At 42.9% G+C, this 19,630-nt stretch overlaps 1 protein-coding gene across 5 annotated transcripts in view; it reads right to left on the minus strand.

The window, feature by feature from the left end:
- The window catches only part of CDK12 (cyclin dependent kinase 12), a 38,503-nt gene that overhangs the window by 16,265 nt on the left and 2,608 nt on the right, over nucleotides 1-19,630 (minus strand). For all 5 annotated transcript variants that reach the window (XM_053361019.1, XM_053361018.1, XM_053361015.1 and 2 more), the window contains exons 2-9: nucleotides 15,080-15,958; nucleotides 10,759-10,935; nucleotides 8,814-8,953; nucleotides 6,007-6,177; nucleotides 5,185-5,374; nucleotides 4,214-4,270; nucleotides 1,834-1,935; nucleotides 1,053-1,130 (exon numbers count right to left, since the gene is read on the minus strand). In XM_053361019.1, coding sequence (XP_053216994.1) covers nucleotides 1,053-1,130; nucleotides 1,834-1,935; nucleotides 4,214-4,270; nucleotides 5,185-5,374; nucleotides 6,007-6,177; nucleotides 8,814-8,953; nucleotides 10,759-10,935; nucleotides 15,080-15,958 — 1,794 coding nt within the window. The remainder of the gene's footprint in view (nucleotides 1-1,052; nucleotides 1,131-1,833; nucleotides 1,936-4,213; nucleotides 4,271-5,184; nucleotides 5,375-6,006; nucleotides 6,178-8,813; nucleotides 8,954-10,758; nucleotides 10,936-15,079; nucleotides 15,959-19,630) is intronic.

The raw sequence follows: 19,630 nt of genomic DNA on the forward strand, positions 1-19,630 counted from the left end.
CAGACAGTTCCCCGCCAGCACAGGATCCTATCCGAGAATCCCCTGCCCCCTGCAGGAGAATAGGCCACAAAACAGACATAACACACAGCAGATCCAAAGGAAACAGATCTCTATAAAGCTTCCCAGGGCTTGTTTACATGCAAGGCCAGGTTAATTGCACAGAAGTGCCCATTTTCCTAACTTTTAAAGGACCCCCATGAATACTGCTGTCCTTTTAGGAAGGCTCTTCCTCATAGTAAAAAGGTAAAGGGACCCCTGACCATTAGGTCCAGTCGTGACCGACTCTGGGGTTGTGGTGCTCATCTCGCTTTATTGGTCGAGGGAGCCAGCATACAGCTTCCGGGTCATGTGGCCAGTATGACAAAGCTGCTTCTGGCAAACCAGAGTAGCACACAGAAACGCCATTTACCCTCCCGCCAGAGCAGTACCTATTTATCTACCTGCACTTTGAGGTGCTTTTGAACTGCTAGGTTGGCAGGAGCAGGGACCGAACAACGGGAGTTCACCCCGTCATGAGGATTTGAACCGCCAACCTTCTGATCAGCAAGCCCTAGGCTTAGTGGTTTAGACCACAGCGCCACCCGCGTCCCTCATGGTAGAGTTTAGAAATAATTCTATCTTAGGACTTGGAAGGTAAAAGCAAGTTTAGGTACAGACCAGAGTTTTTTTTTAAAAAGGTGAAACATTAGGCTAAGGGCATTATATGCTCTGAGCTGCCCTAAATTTCTATGATGGAGGCTGCTGGTATTCTTGCCTCCCTTTAATCTGGTGCCAATTAGGTGAGGCACTCAAATGAAGTCAAGGGATAATTTCTCTCTCTCACTGAGATTCTGATTGCAAAGATTGCTTCTGTTTGTGTCTACATGGTTCTGACACTTAGCTGCCAACAACCGCTTTCTGTCTGTACAAAAAAACTACCTGTGGGGGGCCCTGTTACCTGCACATAAGGTGACTGCTAGCATTTCGGAACAAAATGACTGCTGGCATCGCCAAGACAGCACACACAGCTCTCTTTGCACACGCTCCTGTTGATGACACACAGAATGACTTACCTGATTAATTCAAGCTGGGACAACTCAAGATTGGCTTGAAAAATAGGCTTCTTTGTAAATAGTTCCCCAAGGATACAGCTGGGAGGGGGAAAGGAACAAAGAAAGGTTGAAATGAACAGCAGAAACTGAAGGAAGCATTTGAATGGGATGTTGGGTGACTCTCCTTGGTTGCTTAGGTTTGGTAGAAACCCAGAACAGAGAGGGAGGTGCCCAGTCAAATTTGAACGTTAAAAAAAGTCTAATTCCATTAACCTCTATGATCAACATTTCCCACTTGCATTGGGAAGATGTGTGACACATTCACCTTTATCATGCAAAAAGACTGCTATAAAACAAATCCAGAAAGCCTGATCAGTGTTGTGATAGCCTCTGTGCCAATTAGGTGTCCAAAATTTTCTACTTTGGATCGGGATGGAAGCTGGAACTCACAGAAGACAGAATCTTCTATTCCTCAGTGCTCCAAGGGACATGGAACACTGAGCAGACTCTTTCTGCAATAAAGGGGCCAGGCTACCAAATAACAATCCATGGGCTCTCTCTCTCACACACACACACTGTCATGGTGCACCATTATAATGCAAATGACAGAACCTGACCTATAGCATGATTTTCTAATCTACACCAAATGCAGGCACCGCCAGAGTTTTCACAGTATGCCTAAATGTTTAGAAAGTGTTTTTAGTTCACACACACACTCATACAAGCCACTGAAAAAGCACAACACAGGGATGCATTCAGCAAGAACTGTAAACTCATATCAGAAACTTGAAAGATGACTTACCCGCAGCTCCAGACATCAATGGCTGGAGTGTAACGTTCCTCGCCTAGCAGCAACTCAGGTGGTCGATACCATAATGTAATGACTTTATTGGTGTATGGACGGCTAAGTGAGGGGAAAAAAGAGATGTTTCAGGTTGAGAGATTTTTGTAAGGAATCGGAACATACATACAAAAGCAAGAATGGTGCAGCCAAACTGTGTTTGGGACCAAGGCTGAAGCTTCAATCCCAGCTGGCTTGGATTCAAATGGTTGAAACAAAATGAACTGTGTAGGAAGCATTTTCCATAGTCACAACCCATATTGTGTGTGTGTGAAAGGGCTTTAGATAGGCCAAGGAAGGTTTCTCTCACAGCCACACCTGCTCTCAATCCATACAATGGGAAAAGAGGCTTTTAACATTTCATCCAGATGTGTGTCACAGGTGCTTTTACAAGTCATGCTTGTAAAATGTCATCAGATCGCTAATGCTGCTTGAAAAAAATGCTTTATAGGTTAATACGGCATGCAACCTGATGCATAAAAGCTTGAGTGATGGTTACACAATGAAATATGCAACACAAAGAACGCCACAACAGGAGGCCAGTGGCCTCCCATCTAAGGGGTTAATCGGATGCCCATCTGCTTGATTCTAGGCCATTTGTTGGACTGGAAATGGACTTACACAATCTTTAAAAAGGTGCATGTTATTGGATAATACTATTTTTAGTCCCAGAGTAGGACAGCTTCCAGCCTTTGCTTCCTTGTGCTGGTGGCAGGTAATGACTATTCCCCAATGGGCAGCCTGGAGACTTGGCTCCGCCTCTAGCAGAAACATTCTGATTGTGGCAATTTTAAAAGGGAGCATTTCAATGTGCATAATGCTGGAACAACATTACTCAGACATTGAATGGAAGTATTTCAAAATACTGTAAAAGCAACCAGCATTAGAAACATATTCATTTCATCTGTTATCACTTCCAAATTATCCCCCCCCCATCTCCCGATCCAGAACTTAATTCAATTTGCCTCAAGCTATTTTGAAATAACACAGATATTCACCCTGTGGATAAAACTACCTACTCCCCCTCCCCAAGCTGTGGGTAGGATGAATTATCCCCAGAATACTTGTGGTGTATGGAGAGCGCTTATATACTGAAAGTCAAGCTTATGTAAGATTCAAATTATTGTTTTTATTGCTGACTGTTTATATGGCACTTTCAATTGTGCCAAGCTATTTGCAATCCTTACTTCATTCACCCTCAAGCGCCATTTGGCAGCACAGAATTTGAACCAAAATGAATTAGGGTGTGGCTCTGGAAGGCATCTATACTCTGCCAGAGACTGAGCTCAGGAGCATCTGAAGCAGAAATAGAAGTGCCTCTGATCACTTGTGGAAACACTCTTCCTTCACCACCACTAGCCTCCACACATTGAGGGATCAGGGAAGAAGGGGTTGCATTCAACTAGCTTTTGCTCAGCAAACCCACTGAAATGGGACGTGGGTGGTGCTGTGGTCTAAACCACTGAGCCTAGGGCTTGCCGATCGAATGGTCGGCGGTTCGAATCCCCATGATGGGGTGAGCTCCCATTGCTCAGTCCCTGCTCCTGCCCACCTAGCAGTTTGAAAGCACGTCAAAGTGCAAGTAGATAAATAGGTACCGCTCTGGCGGGAAGGTAAACGGCATTTCCATGCGCTGCTCTGGTTTTACCAGAAGCGGCTTAGTCATGCTGGCCACATGACCCAGAAAAACTGTCTGCAGACAAACATTGCCTCCCTTGGCCAGTAAAGTGAGATGAGCACCGCAAACCCCAGAGTCATTTGCGACTGGACTTAACTGTCAGGGGTCCTTCACCTTTAACCTACTCCCAGTCACCAATTTCAATGGGTCTACTCTGAGTAAATGTTAGTTGATCACAACGCAAAGCTTCCAAGGTCAGAGAAAGATAGGTTTGAGCCAACTCTCTGGTTTAAAATAAAAGCACCAGTCTTCACTTCATCAACAAGGACCAAAGGCTCAGAATCATTTGCTTCAGGGCTTCCAATGAGCTCAAGACCGAGGTGGGATTTGAATCCAAAACATTACTCAGATGTTCACCCAAGCAGGACTATCTCTTGAATAAGTTTCATTGAGACAGATGGGAGACATGCAAGATTAACATTTATGAAGGAGACCGTCCTGGCACTCAGCTATACAGCTGCAATTGAAACATTTTAAGTGTGTTATAAAGTGAAATGTACAAATGTGACACTAGATGGCAGTGGTGAGCTATGGCAAATTCAATATATTTTTCAAAACATTTTTTTTAAAAGCATTTTCACAGTGTTTTTTTTATATGTGTGTGTAGATTCCATCCCGGTGTAGCTAAATCCACCCCTATCCTTTTCTCAGCAGAAACCTTACCTTTCTTCTGAACTGTATAGCCGGGCAAGCCCAAAGTCAGCCAGCTTGATCTGCCCACTGCAACAAGAAGGTGGAAGTAGACTTTTATTAACAATGGCTTATACAAAAGCATGAATAGGAAACAGAAAATGAACAGGAATTACTAAAATTAACAAAGCTTCTGTCATTCGCACTTAAAAGGCTCATACATTTAGAAGAGACATCTGCAATGCTCTTTTTAAAAAAAAGTTTAACAATGGCTTCTTCCCATATTTAAAATTTAAAAGGCAGAACTTAAGAATACGGCTAATTTGAACTATCTGGTAGATTCCCATTTCTTCTTTCTGTGGAACAGTTCTAGCCTTAAGAGATATGTGCTACAGCCCAGTTCCTAATGACTTATAATTCTATTTATTCATTTTTATAAAGTAATGTATGAGGCACCACAAATGCAATGCCCAATTTAAAACAGCAGAATAAAAAAAAGAGCAACAAATTATTGGGGGGTGGAATTAAACAGAGTGGAATTAATCAAATTTAAATTAGTCAAAACGCTACACAGAACTAAAATAAGTTTTAAAGGCCTCCTCAGGGAGGGCATTTCAAAGTTGGGGTGCCACCACAGAAAAGACTCTGTTTCACTTGGTGGTGGGATATACAACAGGGCCTCCAAAGCTTATTTTAAGTGAAGCCTATCTTTGAAGTAGAGCTTAATCCCCCTGAAGCAGATTCGTATCAGGAGTCTTTCAGATATCCCGTCTGCAAAATGTTTAGGACTTTATAGGTAACAACTAGCACTTTCAACTGTTCTTTGAAAGTGCATTTGGTGGAGGGCTGCTGTAGTATCATCCACCATGTATATTCCATCCAGAAAGCAATCTGGCTGTTGCGTTTTATAAGAGCTGCAGCTTCCAAAAACCTTTCCACATTGTCCTTAAAAAGCACAGGAATTGGGAGCCACATCTCCTTTGTTGAATTGGTCTGGCAGTTACCTGTTGTTTAATAAGATGTTGGAGCACTTTATGTCTCGATGTAGAAAGTTTTTTTTGTGACAGTAGTCGAGCCCCTCCATCAACTGCTTCATGAAAGACTTGATGTGGTCCTCTGAGAAATGCACCAGTCCTGATTCTAGCAATCCCATGAGGTCGTGGTCCATATATTCAAATACAAGATAAAAGGCACCTGGGAGAAGGTGAGAAGAAGGAGAAAATGCCTGTTAATACTCACGGTGTCAAAGCACACAATTTGGCGCTTTAGCCCAAACACTTGTGTGTGAAATTTCCAAGATGGATTATGGTGTGAGCAGGAAAAGGCAAGAGCAGCTTTTGCTCTGACTCTGTATTTACAGCTGAAACCCTCTTTCTTCTGCCTTCCTTAATATTTATGAAGATTGCCATGATTATTAATTTTTGGGGGGGGAGGGGGTTAAAATTGGCATGTGCTAGCCCATCACTCACCTTGGAATCATATAGGTCACTGCACTGAACTGATCTCTAAGGAGAGAAACATTTCCTTCCCTGCTCACCACCATTATGACACCCAAGTAAATGGGATAGTCTGGGAAAGCCTGAAACCCTTCTAAATATCTCACGAAAGACCCTCAAAATGGGAGAGCAAACTTCAGGCGTGAATGTTTGTGACAAGACAAGCCTTTGCCATGCTAGCACTCCTGGCGAAAACTGAAGCAAGGTTACGCAGAATCCTTTACCTGGGTGGAGCATTTTTATACGCTAAGTATGTTCACAGCTACTAAGGGGGCCCCACAACCTGCATCAGTCTCACATCTTACTTCTCAGCACAATGTCCTTCGATACCTTTGTCCTTCTTGAAATCCAGTGCATCTTGTTTGTCTGTGACGATTTCCTTCATGTTGACAACACTGCGGTGAATCAACTGCCGGAGAATTTTGATTTCACGGATGGCTGTGATGGGGAAGCCCTCTTTTTCATTGTCCAGCCGCACTTTCTTCAAAGCCACCAACTCGCCTGTCAAACACAAATGGCAGTCGGTAAGAAGAGAGGCAACCATTTGCAATAAAAATGAGCCGCAAAAAGGCTGCTCCTCTTAAACGCAACCCTCCCTTCCAAGTTACATGAAGTACAACACTGGTTGGTAGATAAGGCCAACACTGCTTGGGGTTGGGGGGAGGTAAGGTTAATCGATTGGTTTTGTCCTTGTTTTTATTATGTATTTTGTGTTCTTATCCTGTGAACCACCCTGAGATCCACGGATGAAGGGCAGTATACAAATTTAATAGTAGTAGTAGGAGCAGCGGTAAGAGATACATTATGTTATTTGCACGCTTATAATTTGACCTCAAGAAAACAATTATTGTCTACTGCCAGTCATCTTGCCCATTTTGTTCTTACAAATCATTGCAAGACTATTGCTTTGGACTGTGATGCCACGGCTAGTGTTGGGGAGGAAAGTAGGAAATTCAGCTTCTCTGCCTGGATACATCCCTAGGCCTCTTCTTATGGTATCAATCGTGGTGTACTGCACAGTGTTTGAGAAAACATGAGAAAGCATACTGGTATTACATTCTGAAGAAATGATGAATTAAAAGAGCCCTCCAAGCAGCAGCCTATTACTGCTAGAATTCCTGATCTATGATTGCAGTCATGGGATTTTTGTCTATCTCATGACGGTGTATGTTTTGACTCTACAGAGTGGGAAGTGACGGAGACAGGATGTTTGTGTTACTGTGTTCCGTGAAGTGGGAATATTGTCCTTTGTTCTTTTTTCTCTTTGCTGCTGGACGCTAGAGAGAGAGGGAGCCATGTTGCAGTGCTCCATGTGTGTTTATATGTAAATAAACTGGATTAGCCAAAATGCTGAGTTGCGGAGGTCTGTCACGCGCATGATGCGCAAACTCAGCGGATCCCTAAGTGTGCAGGTGCCGGTTGGCATCGGTAGCTGTAATGTTTGGGCCGAAGAAATCTTATGAAGCTCCCAAACAATCGACCAGGAGGAAGAGAACATGCCAGTCGGGCATGTGTCTCTGCCAGGGTCTTACTTGACTGCAGGCTGAACTCCTGATAATTACACGACCACCGGCCACATCCATGTAGGAAGAGCCCAGCTGTATCAGGGCCAGTGGCCCGTCTAGTCCAGCATTCAGTCAACAATTTGCCTATGGGAAGCCCACAAGCAGGACATGAACACAACAGTCCTCTCCCCTCTTTTTTTTTTATATAAAATATTTATTGAGATTTTACAAAAAACAAAGGTTTACAGAATAAAAAGAAAACATATAAAAAGAAAAAAATAAGAAACATACAAAAATACATAAAAAATAAAAAATAAAAATACAAAATGCAAAAAGCGAATAGGTAAGAAAAAATCAAAAACAAATCCATTTTTTTGTATCTTTAAACTCATTTGCTTGTTTCCTTGACCTCCTCACACCTCCCCTTTTTGTATTCCCATTTACATAATCAAATCAGCAAATCCTTACCCTCTTTCATTTATCTTAACTCTATATCTTAACATATTATAACTCTATATTTTCATCCATTATCAATCCATTTTTGCATATTCTTATTAACCTTGTTGCTAATGCCACTTATTTTCAATCCAACATCATTTTAACATTCACAGTCCACTCCCCTCCTGTAGTTTCTAGTAACTGGTATCCGTAAGCATACTGCCTCTGCCTATACGAAAACAGTTGATGTCAACAAATGTGAAAGCAGTTAGACAACATGGTGCGTTTTTTATAGGATACTGCCATGGATCGGTTGGATGCAGAGGAATGGTGGGAGGAGCCAACTGGGGAAATGGTGGGAGGAGCCACCCTTCTTCCAAGGGAAGAAGGCTGACCGGCACGCTCTGCGACAGCTACTTAAAAGTGAATTCAATACGAGAAAAACGGACTGAAAATAGTGTGCACTCTTCTATGAAAATGAAAAGGATGTTTAAAATAACCTTTGGGAATTATAGGAACAGAACGAACAAAATGTATAGAAACTTACCGTATTTTTTGCACCATAACACTCACTTTTTTCCTCCTAGAAAGTAAGCGGAAATGTCTGTGCGTGTTATGGAGGGAATGCCTATGGGTGGCATGCCTACGGATTTTCCTCCTCTAAAAACTACGTGCGTGTTATGGTCGGGTGCGTGTTATAGAGCGAAAAATACGGTATTTATGTATGCTAGAACAGCAGCAAGAATGTTACGTGCCCCAAAACGGAAAGAAGCAGAAGTCCCAGCAAAGGAAGGAGGATACAAAAACTTATGGAATATGCAGAAGTGGCGAAACTTACCGGAAGAATAAGAAATCAAGGTAACGTATTTTTTTTTTAAATAAAAGAATGGATATTGAATATTTACAGATAAATTACAAACAGAAAAAAACACTGGCAGGATTATTGTAATAACCTGCAGTTTTACAAGAGTATATATTGAAAGAAGATGAATAAATGAGCAAATTAAGATAATTTGGATATGCAGAAGATATTAAAAACAATTTTAAGGAACCACAGAAAGAGGGGGGAGGAAGTCAAGTTTTGAAATGTCAAAATGACTGTAAAATTAGTTAAATGTATAAAATTAGTGAAATGTAAAAATTTGAAATGTATAAATAAATAAGAAAAGAAAATAGTGTGCACCGAGTACCCACCTGTGTCCTTGTCCTTGGCTTTGTACACTTGCCCATAGGTCCCCTCGCCAATAATACCAATGATATCAAATTTGTCCACGCAGCGCTTTCCCCAGTCACTTTCCGTCTGCCTCCTCTCACCGTAACGAGGACAACAGATTCTGAGAGAGAGAGAGAGAGAGAGATGGGAGTTGGGTAGGAGAAGCACAAGAGCTGTAAAAATCCCAAATGCCGACTTCAACAAAACGTTTCTGAATAACAAGCTTTGGTGGATTTTCCTATCCATTATCTGCCTTCATGGTTCCTATATCAACACCTGACACTACAGATTCTTTACAGCATGCATGCATGCAAGTTTTAACACTGACTGAAATTTCTAATTCGATACATTATTTATTACATATATGCTCCATGCTTCCTCTTTGGAGTTTGAAAAACCTCAAACATGGGTTTGGGGCAATTTTCCATTGAGACATTACAGGACTAGGTGTTTAAACATATATGAGAATTGAAACTGTTTTATACAGATTTTAGCAGTATTCCAACATGCACTGGGTTTCCAAAGTCTCAGACAGAGATCTTCCTCAGTCTTGCTACCACAGATCCTGACACAGAGATGGGGAATCTGTGGCTCTACAGATATTGCCAGACTATTTCTGCATTGGTGCTCTTACAAAGTGAATCCTCAGTCAGTTGCTTGCTATTTGTTTTGCTTCTGTAAATTTGTGTCCATTGTTTTCATTATTTTATAAAAATAGAGCAGGTTACATTTAATAAATAAACACAAAGAAAATACATTTGCTCTGGGAATTTTGCTTCTTCCCTTTACTTAGGATACCAGCAGCTGATTCCTGCACCACACCAAAAATCAGTGGCCCTCTGATTTGCCATTTGCTACCTTCTACGTAGTAATCTTTTCCCTCTCTCGTCACCTGAAAAGATTCCTAAAGACTTACTCTTTATGTGCAAAGAGATGGATTCCTTTTATGAACCTCTTTCTTCTGCCATTTCCTCTCCCTTTAAAAAAGTTTTATATACATTTGCAACATAATCATAGTGTTGTTTACTGGTGCTAGTCAGACAGACTCAGTTACACCAGAGTTAAATAAATCTTTACTGGCTACCAATCTATTTCTGAGCTGAATTGTAAGGTGTCAACATTGAATATTAATGTTCCACATTGGTTAGGCCATGATAGTTTATATTTTAGGCATTGATATAGAAAATGCATCTTTCTCCCTGTGTCTTAATATCTTCTGGTGGAGCCTTTTGTCAGATGCCTTCCTTGATAAAGACAAGGCTGGTATCCTCTAACAGCAATGCTTTTTCAGTAGTGACATTTTGCTTGCAGAATACTCTCCCCTATGAGCCACACAAGGTTAGCATCTTCTTAGCTTTACTCTGCTTCATGAAATCATTTAATTCTGCCAGGCCTCCAAGGAGTAGATTTCAGCCTCTCCATGCTGTTTCTATTGTTATTTTAGAAGCGTGAACCTCAACATATTATGCAGAGTTTATTCTATTTTTAATCATTAAAGAGGAATCGCGTATATCAATTCAAAAACAGGTTTATCAGTCTGCGCATGACACCTAGCATGGCATGGTAACTTAGCTGGGAACCAGTAGTTCCCAGTTCAAATCTTGCCTCTGCCTTCAACACAATATGTAGCCTTTGGCAATTGCCACACAGGGCTCCTATAAGGTGATTCAGAATGAATGAGAATGCAAGACATAAATGCTAACTGTTCTTATCACTACGAAAACATGGCATGAGATGGCTTGAGCAACGATCTGGCAAGCTCTACTTTCCTGGAAGGTACTGATTTACACAACTTGGGTGAGTAGCTAAGTGTCTATCTTCATCTGGTTTCTTATGGTTCCTCCCATTAATTCCAAACCTTACCAAAATGACCAGACGTTTCCCTGAAGTGGCCGCTATGCAAACAGATGCCCTCTCCACACTTACTTTGGTCTCTTTCTACATGGTTGCTGAGGTGGCGTGGCTGCCTTTGGTTCTGGAGACTCTGGAGGGGAAGGGTCTCCACCAGGAAGCTCGGGAGGGAGTGGGAGGTCCGTGAGTAAGTGTCGTGGTCTCTGGTCTTTCTCCTTCTTCACAGGTTTTGAGGGAACAATCTCCTTTGGGCTAAAGCACCAGGAAAAACAAAACAAAACAAAAGAAGAGCACATTTATGAATTATTTAGAGCAACTACTTATCACATCTCAACACCCTCTAACAGAAAGGTGACATAAGCTTTCTTTTTTGGAGCAATGTGATAGTCACCAGGATTCCAACCTTATCGACAGTGAGTATTTGTTGGTATTTAGCTCATCCAAGCAATGCGCCATACGAGAACCAAATCTAGTATCTGGCATTGATTTGGGTATCCAAAGTTACCTTAACACATCTACCCTCATGGTCGCAGTTTCAGGGCCAAAATGAGTAGGCAATGTCTAGTGAAGACAGAGAAAGGCTGGTTAGCACAGGTTCTCCTTTCCTCCCTTGTAAGTTATCTCTTATTGACTAGCCATCTAACCCCTTTCTGCTCCTGCATACAGGTGGAGACCACTTTAGGCACATCCAACTGATGCGTGATCGCTGGTGTGGGGTCCTGTTGGGCCCAGAAGAAGTCAAAACAAGGGCGTAACGGGGGGGGGCGCGCTTATAAATGCTCCATCAATGCATTGGGGGCTGAAATGGTCGCCACTTCTGGGGTCTATTGCCTTCCCCCCAGCAGATGTGAAGAACTGGAGCCCTCTTTGCCATGGTTGGGAGTGGGCTGACTTTCTGTCTGCTGCATAAATGAGCTTTTTACATGAAGCAATTTTCTCCGCAAGTTAAAATTTAAATTTTCATCCATCTTCAGTTACCTGGTGTTACAGGTGTGACACCCCACACTATCACCAAATTGAATCAGAACTACAGGCTGGTTCGTGTGCAGAGTCAGCAGGACAACCTAAAGTAGTAATGTGCATGTGTGAATGCACCACTACATATGTAGGATTAGTTAAGAAGAGATCAGCTGGATCAAACCATAGACCCATCTAGTGCAGCCTGCTGTTTTCAAAATGGCCAACCAGATGCCTCTGGAAAGCCCACAAGCAGGGCGCGAGTACTAAAGCACTCTTTTGCTCATGATCCCCATCACTCAGAGACATACTGCTTCCAATGCTGGAGGGTAATGTAGCCACCATGACTAGCAACCACGAGCGGCCTTAATTCCCCCATGGCCTACAGACAAGAACTTTCATTTCACTTCAAACACAATGCTCTTTGAAATACAGGCAGTGATCATTTTCAGAACATCCAATTGACATGTGATTGCCAACACATGGGTCCTCTTAGACCTGGACAAAGGCACAAAGGGTGCTCTACTGACATGCACAAGGGGTATGAATGGAACCCCAGTGTGAAATGGTTGCCGCCTGTAACCAGTTGCTAAGTAATGTATATATGCAACTTTGAATCAGCCCTGTGTGAAGTGCACACACAGAAAATGAGTAACGCCGAGCTAAGCCTAGCAAAAATTCATACCTGGGGTCCAACTAACTGTCCTGTTTGAGGTCAGGAATGAAGCCCCTCCCTAGAAGTCAGTCTGGCTAGTGACACTGAGAACTTTTGACTTCTGTTAGCCAAAGTCAGCTAGATCTACTGCCCTATAAACTCTCTTTCAGGGGTGCACTAGATCTTTGCTTAATTACACAGCTGATCAGATGGATTGAAGGTCTCTCCTCTGGGCAGGATTTTTAAAGTATCGAGCTTCTTTGTCATATTCCAGCACTACAATTCTAAAGGTGGGCTGTATGGTTCAACACAGCTGCCAGGCATAAACTATGACCTTCACATCACCACCCTACTATCCTTTGATCCTTCCTATCTTTTCTCCCCTAGTCCTGTCAGTCTTGTTTTAAAAAAGAACAATAGTGTAAATGAAGCAAACCCCCACTCAATTGTTTGAAGCTGGTTTACATAACTTTCACCATATGGAACATTAGATTCTACAAGCACAGAATATGATCACAATGCACCATTCCAATCTCTCTCAGAAGCCTCTATGGGCTCTAGCTGAATTGGAGAGAAGAGGCAAAACCAGATCCCACCCCCAGTGCTCAAAACTCCCATTGTTCTAGGCGCATTTTACGAAAGGGAATTTCATAAGTGTGAGCAGTTTCTGAGCTCTGGGCGCAGTACTGTGCCTAAGATTTCATATTAAAACTGCAGAGCGGAAGGAAAGGAGGACCTTTTTCTGCCTCCCCACTTCCAACTACTCTCTGAAGACTGGAGGAGAGACCCTCTTAAGAATATTACAGGGAAGGACTAGACCATATGAAAAATTAACATAATATTGTAGCTGCTGTTCATTCATTTTCAGCTTTGTTGTCGTTAGGAAAAAGCGCACCTAGACATTCCGTTGTTGTGCCCATAACCCAGGTTTAAGGTGCCATTTAGCTCCTAACTTTCATATCTCAGTCTCTAACTCTGCCTGCACGTTTGCATGACATCACAGTACATGCTCCTTAGAAAGGAAAACCACCTCACAAGCCAAAAAGACGGGCAATTTCCATGTTCATAGTTAATTCAAGACTTACAGTTACGTCAATATTTAGGAATATTTTAACAAAGACTGGCATAAGTTTATCTCCTCCTTACAACTACACCAGACAAGGAGTGGGGAAAACAAAAGCCTCAGCTTCGTCCATTATTTAGCATTACATCTGAATGTGGTTATCTACAAATTCAGGGGATTATAGTTTAAACAAACTAGAGTTAGACTAAAACAAGCCTTGGTTTGATAAGCAGGCTGAGAACCTATCCAGAAAAAGCAAGTGAGCCAAAGGACTCACTAAAAAAGAAGCCCAACCTCCCTAAAAACTCAGGCTCTGTATTGTGAGACTATTCTCCCTGACCCCAAATACAGCAATCAAACATTGATAGGGAAGCAAATGCCACACACTGTCCTTGCTCGGATGATAATCTCCCAGTGCACAGGCAGCTCCTTTGCCACGATTAAATCAGGAAGTCTCTGTTGAACCCATTTTGTCCAAAATGGAAAACTATGTTACAAACTTCAAAACAAGCTAGGACATTAAACATAGTTCAATATCCAGGCTAATATGCTGGCCTGTCTTAAAACCGGTAACCATAGTTTCCCAGTTAATCCAAAATAGGAAACTAGGGTTAACAAGAAGTTTCCTAGTTTAATTGTGGAAAGCAGCAAACTGTGAAGGGGCGGCATACAAGGGCTAAACACTCATGCATATCTCAGATTAATGAACCAAGACAAGACAGTCTGAACCTGACTGCCAAGTCCTTTAAAGAGAAAAAATTGAGCCCAGTAGCATAAACCTGATGCACTTAAACTATTGCTAACTGGGGATTTTCTTCTGAGCTGGCCACGTAAGTGAGACATTGTGAACAAGGGAACAATACTAAAACAAAAATTTAGGTTTATATATGCCAGGGGTCGGCAAGGTTTACCTTGCCTGGGCCGGTTCACTCCAGCAGAGATCCCTCGGTGGGCCGGATTGCGCATGCACATAAGCACGCCTGCCCGCGATTTCCATTGTCAGCATCTGTATCTGCACAGACACGATTTCCAGTGTCTGCACCTGACAAGACGCAATTTCCAGCATCTACACCTACACAGATGCAATTTCCGGCGTCTGTGCATGTGCAGACGTGATTTTCGGTGCAGCAAAAGCCAGTCCCCATGCCGCACAGTTTTAGCGCAGCGCACAGGGACTTGCCGAGTGGGCGGCTCGTGGGCTAGTTAAACAACCTGTGTGGGCCACTTGTGGCCCATGGGCCTTAGGTTGCTGCCCCCTGATATAAGCTATACAAGGAATAGTGCTGGTGTACAACCAATCATTCATGTCAGCTAAATCCAGTACTATCCTGACTGGCAACAGCTGTCCAGAATTTCAGGCTAAAGCCTCTTTCAGCTCTGTTACTCAAGCAAAGATCCTTTCAACATGCTCTAATTTGGGACCATATTTTCCATTTCCTGCAAGGGAGCCCCAATCCTATCCACCCCACTAATTTAGAAGCCTGTTTTACACGTTCCATATACCTGGTATCCTCTCCATACCTTCCAAAGCTGCTTTCTACATCTGAGGCCTTGAGTTTTTCTTCACTATCTGTGCCATTTTCAGAAAGCCAAATCACATTTCAAACACCAGATTATTTCATTTGCAATGAGAAATGAGCAGATACATAAATTCTAACAAGTCCTGGTCCATAATATTACCAACCCTTTGTGGAAGAGGTTTGCTTGGTTATTCCCCTTACCTATCCATGTCATCTTCCCCAGGCAAGACAGGCGGAAAAGGAAGCGGAGGCAACGTTGACGTTTTCAGATGCGGAACAGCAGTTGTCACAGATACATGCGCCTTTGAGGAGGACTGCATGGTGGGTTGAGAGTTAGCCTGAGTAGTCAGAGATGTCCTGGAGTGGGTAGACGACGGCAGACACGATGGAACTAAAGCAGGGGTGTGAGTGGCAGGTGACTGGGCAGGCGGCAGAGGGGGAATAACTGGTGACGGAGGCAAAGGGGGTAACGGAGGAGGAGCCTGAGCAGGGGGCGACGATGTTGGCAGAGGAGGTAGTGACTTAACAGAAGGCAAAAGAGGTGGGACCTCTTGCTTGGCTGTCTCAGTTTCCTTTGGGGTCACAGTTTCCTCCTTTCCGCCTGCAAGTTTCATATCTTTTGTTCCCATTGCTTTCGAGTCTTTAACTGAAGCAGGAGGTTTCTTCTCGTGGTTCTCTACTGCCTTTGTTTTTAGGGGCTCAGGAGTAGTTTTTGTCTCTGTGTTGTGCTGTGTGACATTTGCTGGCTCAATGTCAGAAGGGCACTTCTCAGGTTTAGCCGTTTTTGCCTTTTTGGCCTCAACCGCTGGCTCTTTAACTTCAGCCAAACTGTTTTCTTTCCTAGATAAAACGCTAGGAGAGTCCTTCCTCTCCTTCCCATCAACCTTTGCTGCGGCTGCAGCAGCAGCTGCCCTCTCTTTTTTCTTTCTGCTCAGTTCAGCTCCCAGGCTGGAGTTCAATGGTAGTCGGGCAGGTGAGATACTGGAATGGCGACTGCGGGACCCAGATCTCTGTTTTTTGTTATGCGAAGATGAGTGCCTCGAGTAAGCAGGACTTCTACTTCGAGACTTCACTGGCTTCCTGTGGAAAAAGAAGAGGAAAATCAGAATCTCCAAAGAATGCTACAGTCGTGTTTTATGTAAAAACGCAAACCTTTAGCTCTCACAGGGGTGGGGGGCCTGCTTGAAGGGTGTAGACATGGCTATGATCCTGTGGCTCCAATGAGCATTTTAACTCCTCGCCAGCTTCCCCATTTGCTTCTATTAGAGGTTCTCAGCCACTTTTTTTTTTAACAACACATTAAACAATCAGTCACTGCACTACCTGCCAAAGTAGACATGGACAAATTCTGGCCATGGTGTATTTGGCTCCTAGCCAACTTGCCTGGGGGCTATAAACACTACATCAGGGGTCAGCAACCTTTTTCAGGCGTGGGCCGGCCCATCATCCCTCAGACCATGTGGTAGACCGGACTATATTTGGGGGGGGGAGGGGGCAAATGAACAAATTCCTATGCCCCACAAATAACCCAGAGATGCATTTTAAATAAAAGGACACATTCTACTCATGTAAAAACACACTGATTCCCGGACAGGTCAATTGATCACCGTAATCTAAATCATTCCTAAACAGGAACACAGGAACATAGGGGGTTAAATTTGAGTAAAAGAATATGTACTAAACAGTTACCTCACAAGTTCAAAAATGTTAAACCAACTTTTGGAGTCAGGTGTTTTCAGAAGATGAAGCATTTTCTTTGAAATGAAAACTCAACCAAATCCTGGTACTCTGTCTTAGCTGGCAAGGACAAGATGTTGCTAAGAGCCATTTTAGCAGCTCAAAATGTAACGTTCCTGAAGATAGTGAAGTTTTATTTGGTTGCCTTATTACTTCTAGGTGATTTGAAAGTTTGGGCATATATTTTACAACCACTACTGAAAGACAACATAACTTTTGATACTCACAGGCAGTGCTGGAAAAATCCCAGCTGCATTTTTCACTAAATGCACAGGACTGAATGCACTGCTGCTTATGACAGGCAGGGACAATTTAATTAGGCTCTGAGATTTGGCTGTACAAGGACCAGGAGACTGGGGAGGAGGGCACACACAGCAGAAGGCAGCCCCTCTAGGAGCAACCAAAAGGAGTGTCATTGATTCAGTTTAGTAAACAAACTGAATTCAGCTTCAGGCCAGTCACTCTAACTTCATTCTGTGTGCACATCAGACTGTCAATAAGTAACTACAACAGGCATACCTGCCATTTCAGACTGTTGAAACTCTCTGAATGGCCTCTGACATGGGAAATGCCAGTTGGGCTCTTGGTGATAGCTAGCTCACTATTCACAGTTGCTATTCTGAAAGCCTCCATCAGGGAAAACAGCCAGTTGCCGGGTAGGTTCTTCCCTGGGTGTGCCTCCCTTGACTGGGGCACAAATCAGATTGTCTTCCCTAGAGCAGATGACCACCACTGTTGCGGACATCCATTTATCCTACACACCCAATCACCAGGATGTTTTCTTGTAACTCCTTCAAGGACCCTCCAAGTCATATATGCAAATATCCACTTGCCTGGCTTTCCACGCCGAGTAAGAATCACTTTCAAGCAACCAAGCAGGGAAGCTTTGATACACTGGAAAAGAGCTCTTTTATTTTTTCCAGGCTGTTTGAAAGCTCTGTCCATGTAACTCTATCCCTCCCTTTTGTTTTGACTAAGACACGTCCAAAGAACTGCAAGTGGAATGTCTGAGCATCTTTTCTCGACTCTCAGGAACCTACTGTGACAATGAGAAATTCCCTCATTGGCATTCTCAAACTTTTCAAGAATTTATTTATAACAGTGGACTTCAAAAGAGTGCTCCACAGAACTTCCACAATAACATGACTAGAAACGGTTGTCTGAAAAGATCGTTTGTTCACCATTAACCAATATTTCCCTGGAATGCACACAGCACTGCAGTATTCTCGGGCACACTTTAATTTCAGTGAGGTGATGGCTACACACAGCAGGCCTCTCTTGCAGTCCATAAATCCAAGCATGTATGCTAAGACATTTCCCAGAATCCTCTGAAGTGTGAAGGAACTGCACAGTAGATGGGCCAATGTGGAAAGTGTTCCTGCAGGTAGGGTATTTCCCATGCTCTGCAACCCCACTCTCATTAAACAACATACCTGCCTCTGCTCACTTAAGAATTTGGCTAGAAACTGGACCCCACGCCTGTCCAAAGCAGGCAGCTCATTTGATACTTGGCTTCTTCGAATTTTGAAATATTTATTTAGCCCTAAGGGGTCTTTTCCTATTGTTCCCATGAAACAGTCCAGAAGCAGGAGAACATGCTTTCTATTGAGGAACATTAACTTTCTGCTCCCAATAGGAAAAGGAGGTGAACTAGAGGAAGTTAAGGGTTTTTTTAAGCACCTGGTGAGATAACACAGCATTCATAAAGAAAAAAAAGTCAAGAGTAGACAAAGACAAAGAGATGAACAAGGGTGTATGAAAACAAACAGAAAAGAGATCCCCCTCATAGGTTCACATATTTAAATATTTAAACATCTACTCCGTTCAAGCTTACTCTACCTAGTACCTAACAAAGGCTCCACCAGGCACTCCTTTTCATAGCAGCTTCCTAAAAGTACTTAAGGTACCCCAAGTGCTTGCAATCAGCTCTCATTATCCAGTTCTTTTTCATTAAAAAGAGATGCTGTATGCCAGAGAGAATTTTCTGATAGCACTTGCTCCTTAATGAGCAGGAAATGGCAGCTGCACTTGCTCTACACTGTTTAGAAGTAGCTGCCAGGAATCAACCTGCCTGACCCAAGAGATGTTACTACTGTACAGGTAGGGAATGGTGGCTGAGAGACAGGGATTTCCCCAAGGCTATCCACAGAGTTCATGGCTTGGCAGATACGACCCCACTAGAATCTAGTGACTAGATAGCCAAAACAAGATGGTGACTATATGTTTGTTTAGCACTGACAAGGTGCTAGGCACTAGATAGAGCACAAGGAGCTTATGGTCAAATGGCAACTTTGCACATTCAAAGCACCAGCAGCAAGCTCAGTGTTCGAAACTCCCATTGTTCTAGGCGCATTTTACAACAGGGAATTTCATAAGTACGAGCAGTTTCTGAGCTCTGGGCGCAGTACTGTGCCTAAGATTTCATATTAAAACTGCAGAGCAGAAGGAAAGGAGGACCTTTTTCTTCCTCCCCACTTCCAACTACTCTGTGAAGACTGGAGAATATTAGTGGGGTGGGCAGGAGAAGGACTAGCCCATGTGAAAAATGAACATACTATTTTAGCAGCAGTTCATTAATTTTCAGCTTGTATTCTTGTTATAAAAAGCACACCTAGACATTCCTTGGTGAGCCCATAACCAAGGTTTAAGGTGCCATTTAGTTCCTAGCTTTCATATCTCAGTTTCTAACACTGAGCAAGCTGTTGGGGTATCTGTGACCAAAGCAATTCTGCACATCCAGATTATGAAATAACTAAGTTTCAGAAATGACAAAAATGTAACCTCATTCTAAGTAAACTGAACAGGTGAAAGGTGTTGACTGGCTTTGAAAAAGAACTAGCAAGGATGTTAGTATTGGATTCAAGATCCCCTTTAATGACTGTTAAAAACATTTTACTGCCCCCAAGGCCAATTTAAACAGATTGTAGGATGCCTGGATTCCCTTGAAGATGATCACTAGCTGTATTCAAAAGGGATTTCTGAGGTACTGACATCTAACGTGAATGTGGTAATGGA

Source organism: Podarcis raffonei, chromosome 13 (genome assembly GCF_027172205.1).
Source record: "Podarcis raffonei isolate rPodRaf1 chromosome 13, rPodRaf1.pri, whole genome shotgun sequence".
NCBI classification, from domain to species: Eukaryota; Metazoa; Chordata; class Lepidosauria; order Squamata; family Lacertidae; genus Podarcis; species Podarcis raffonei.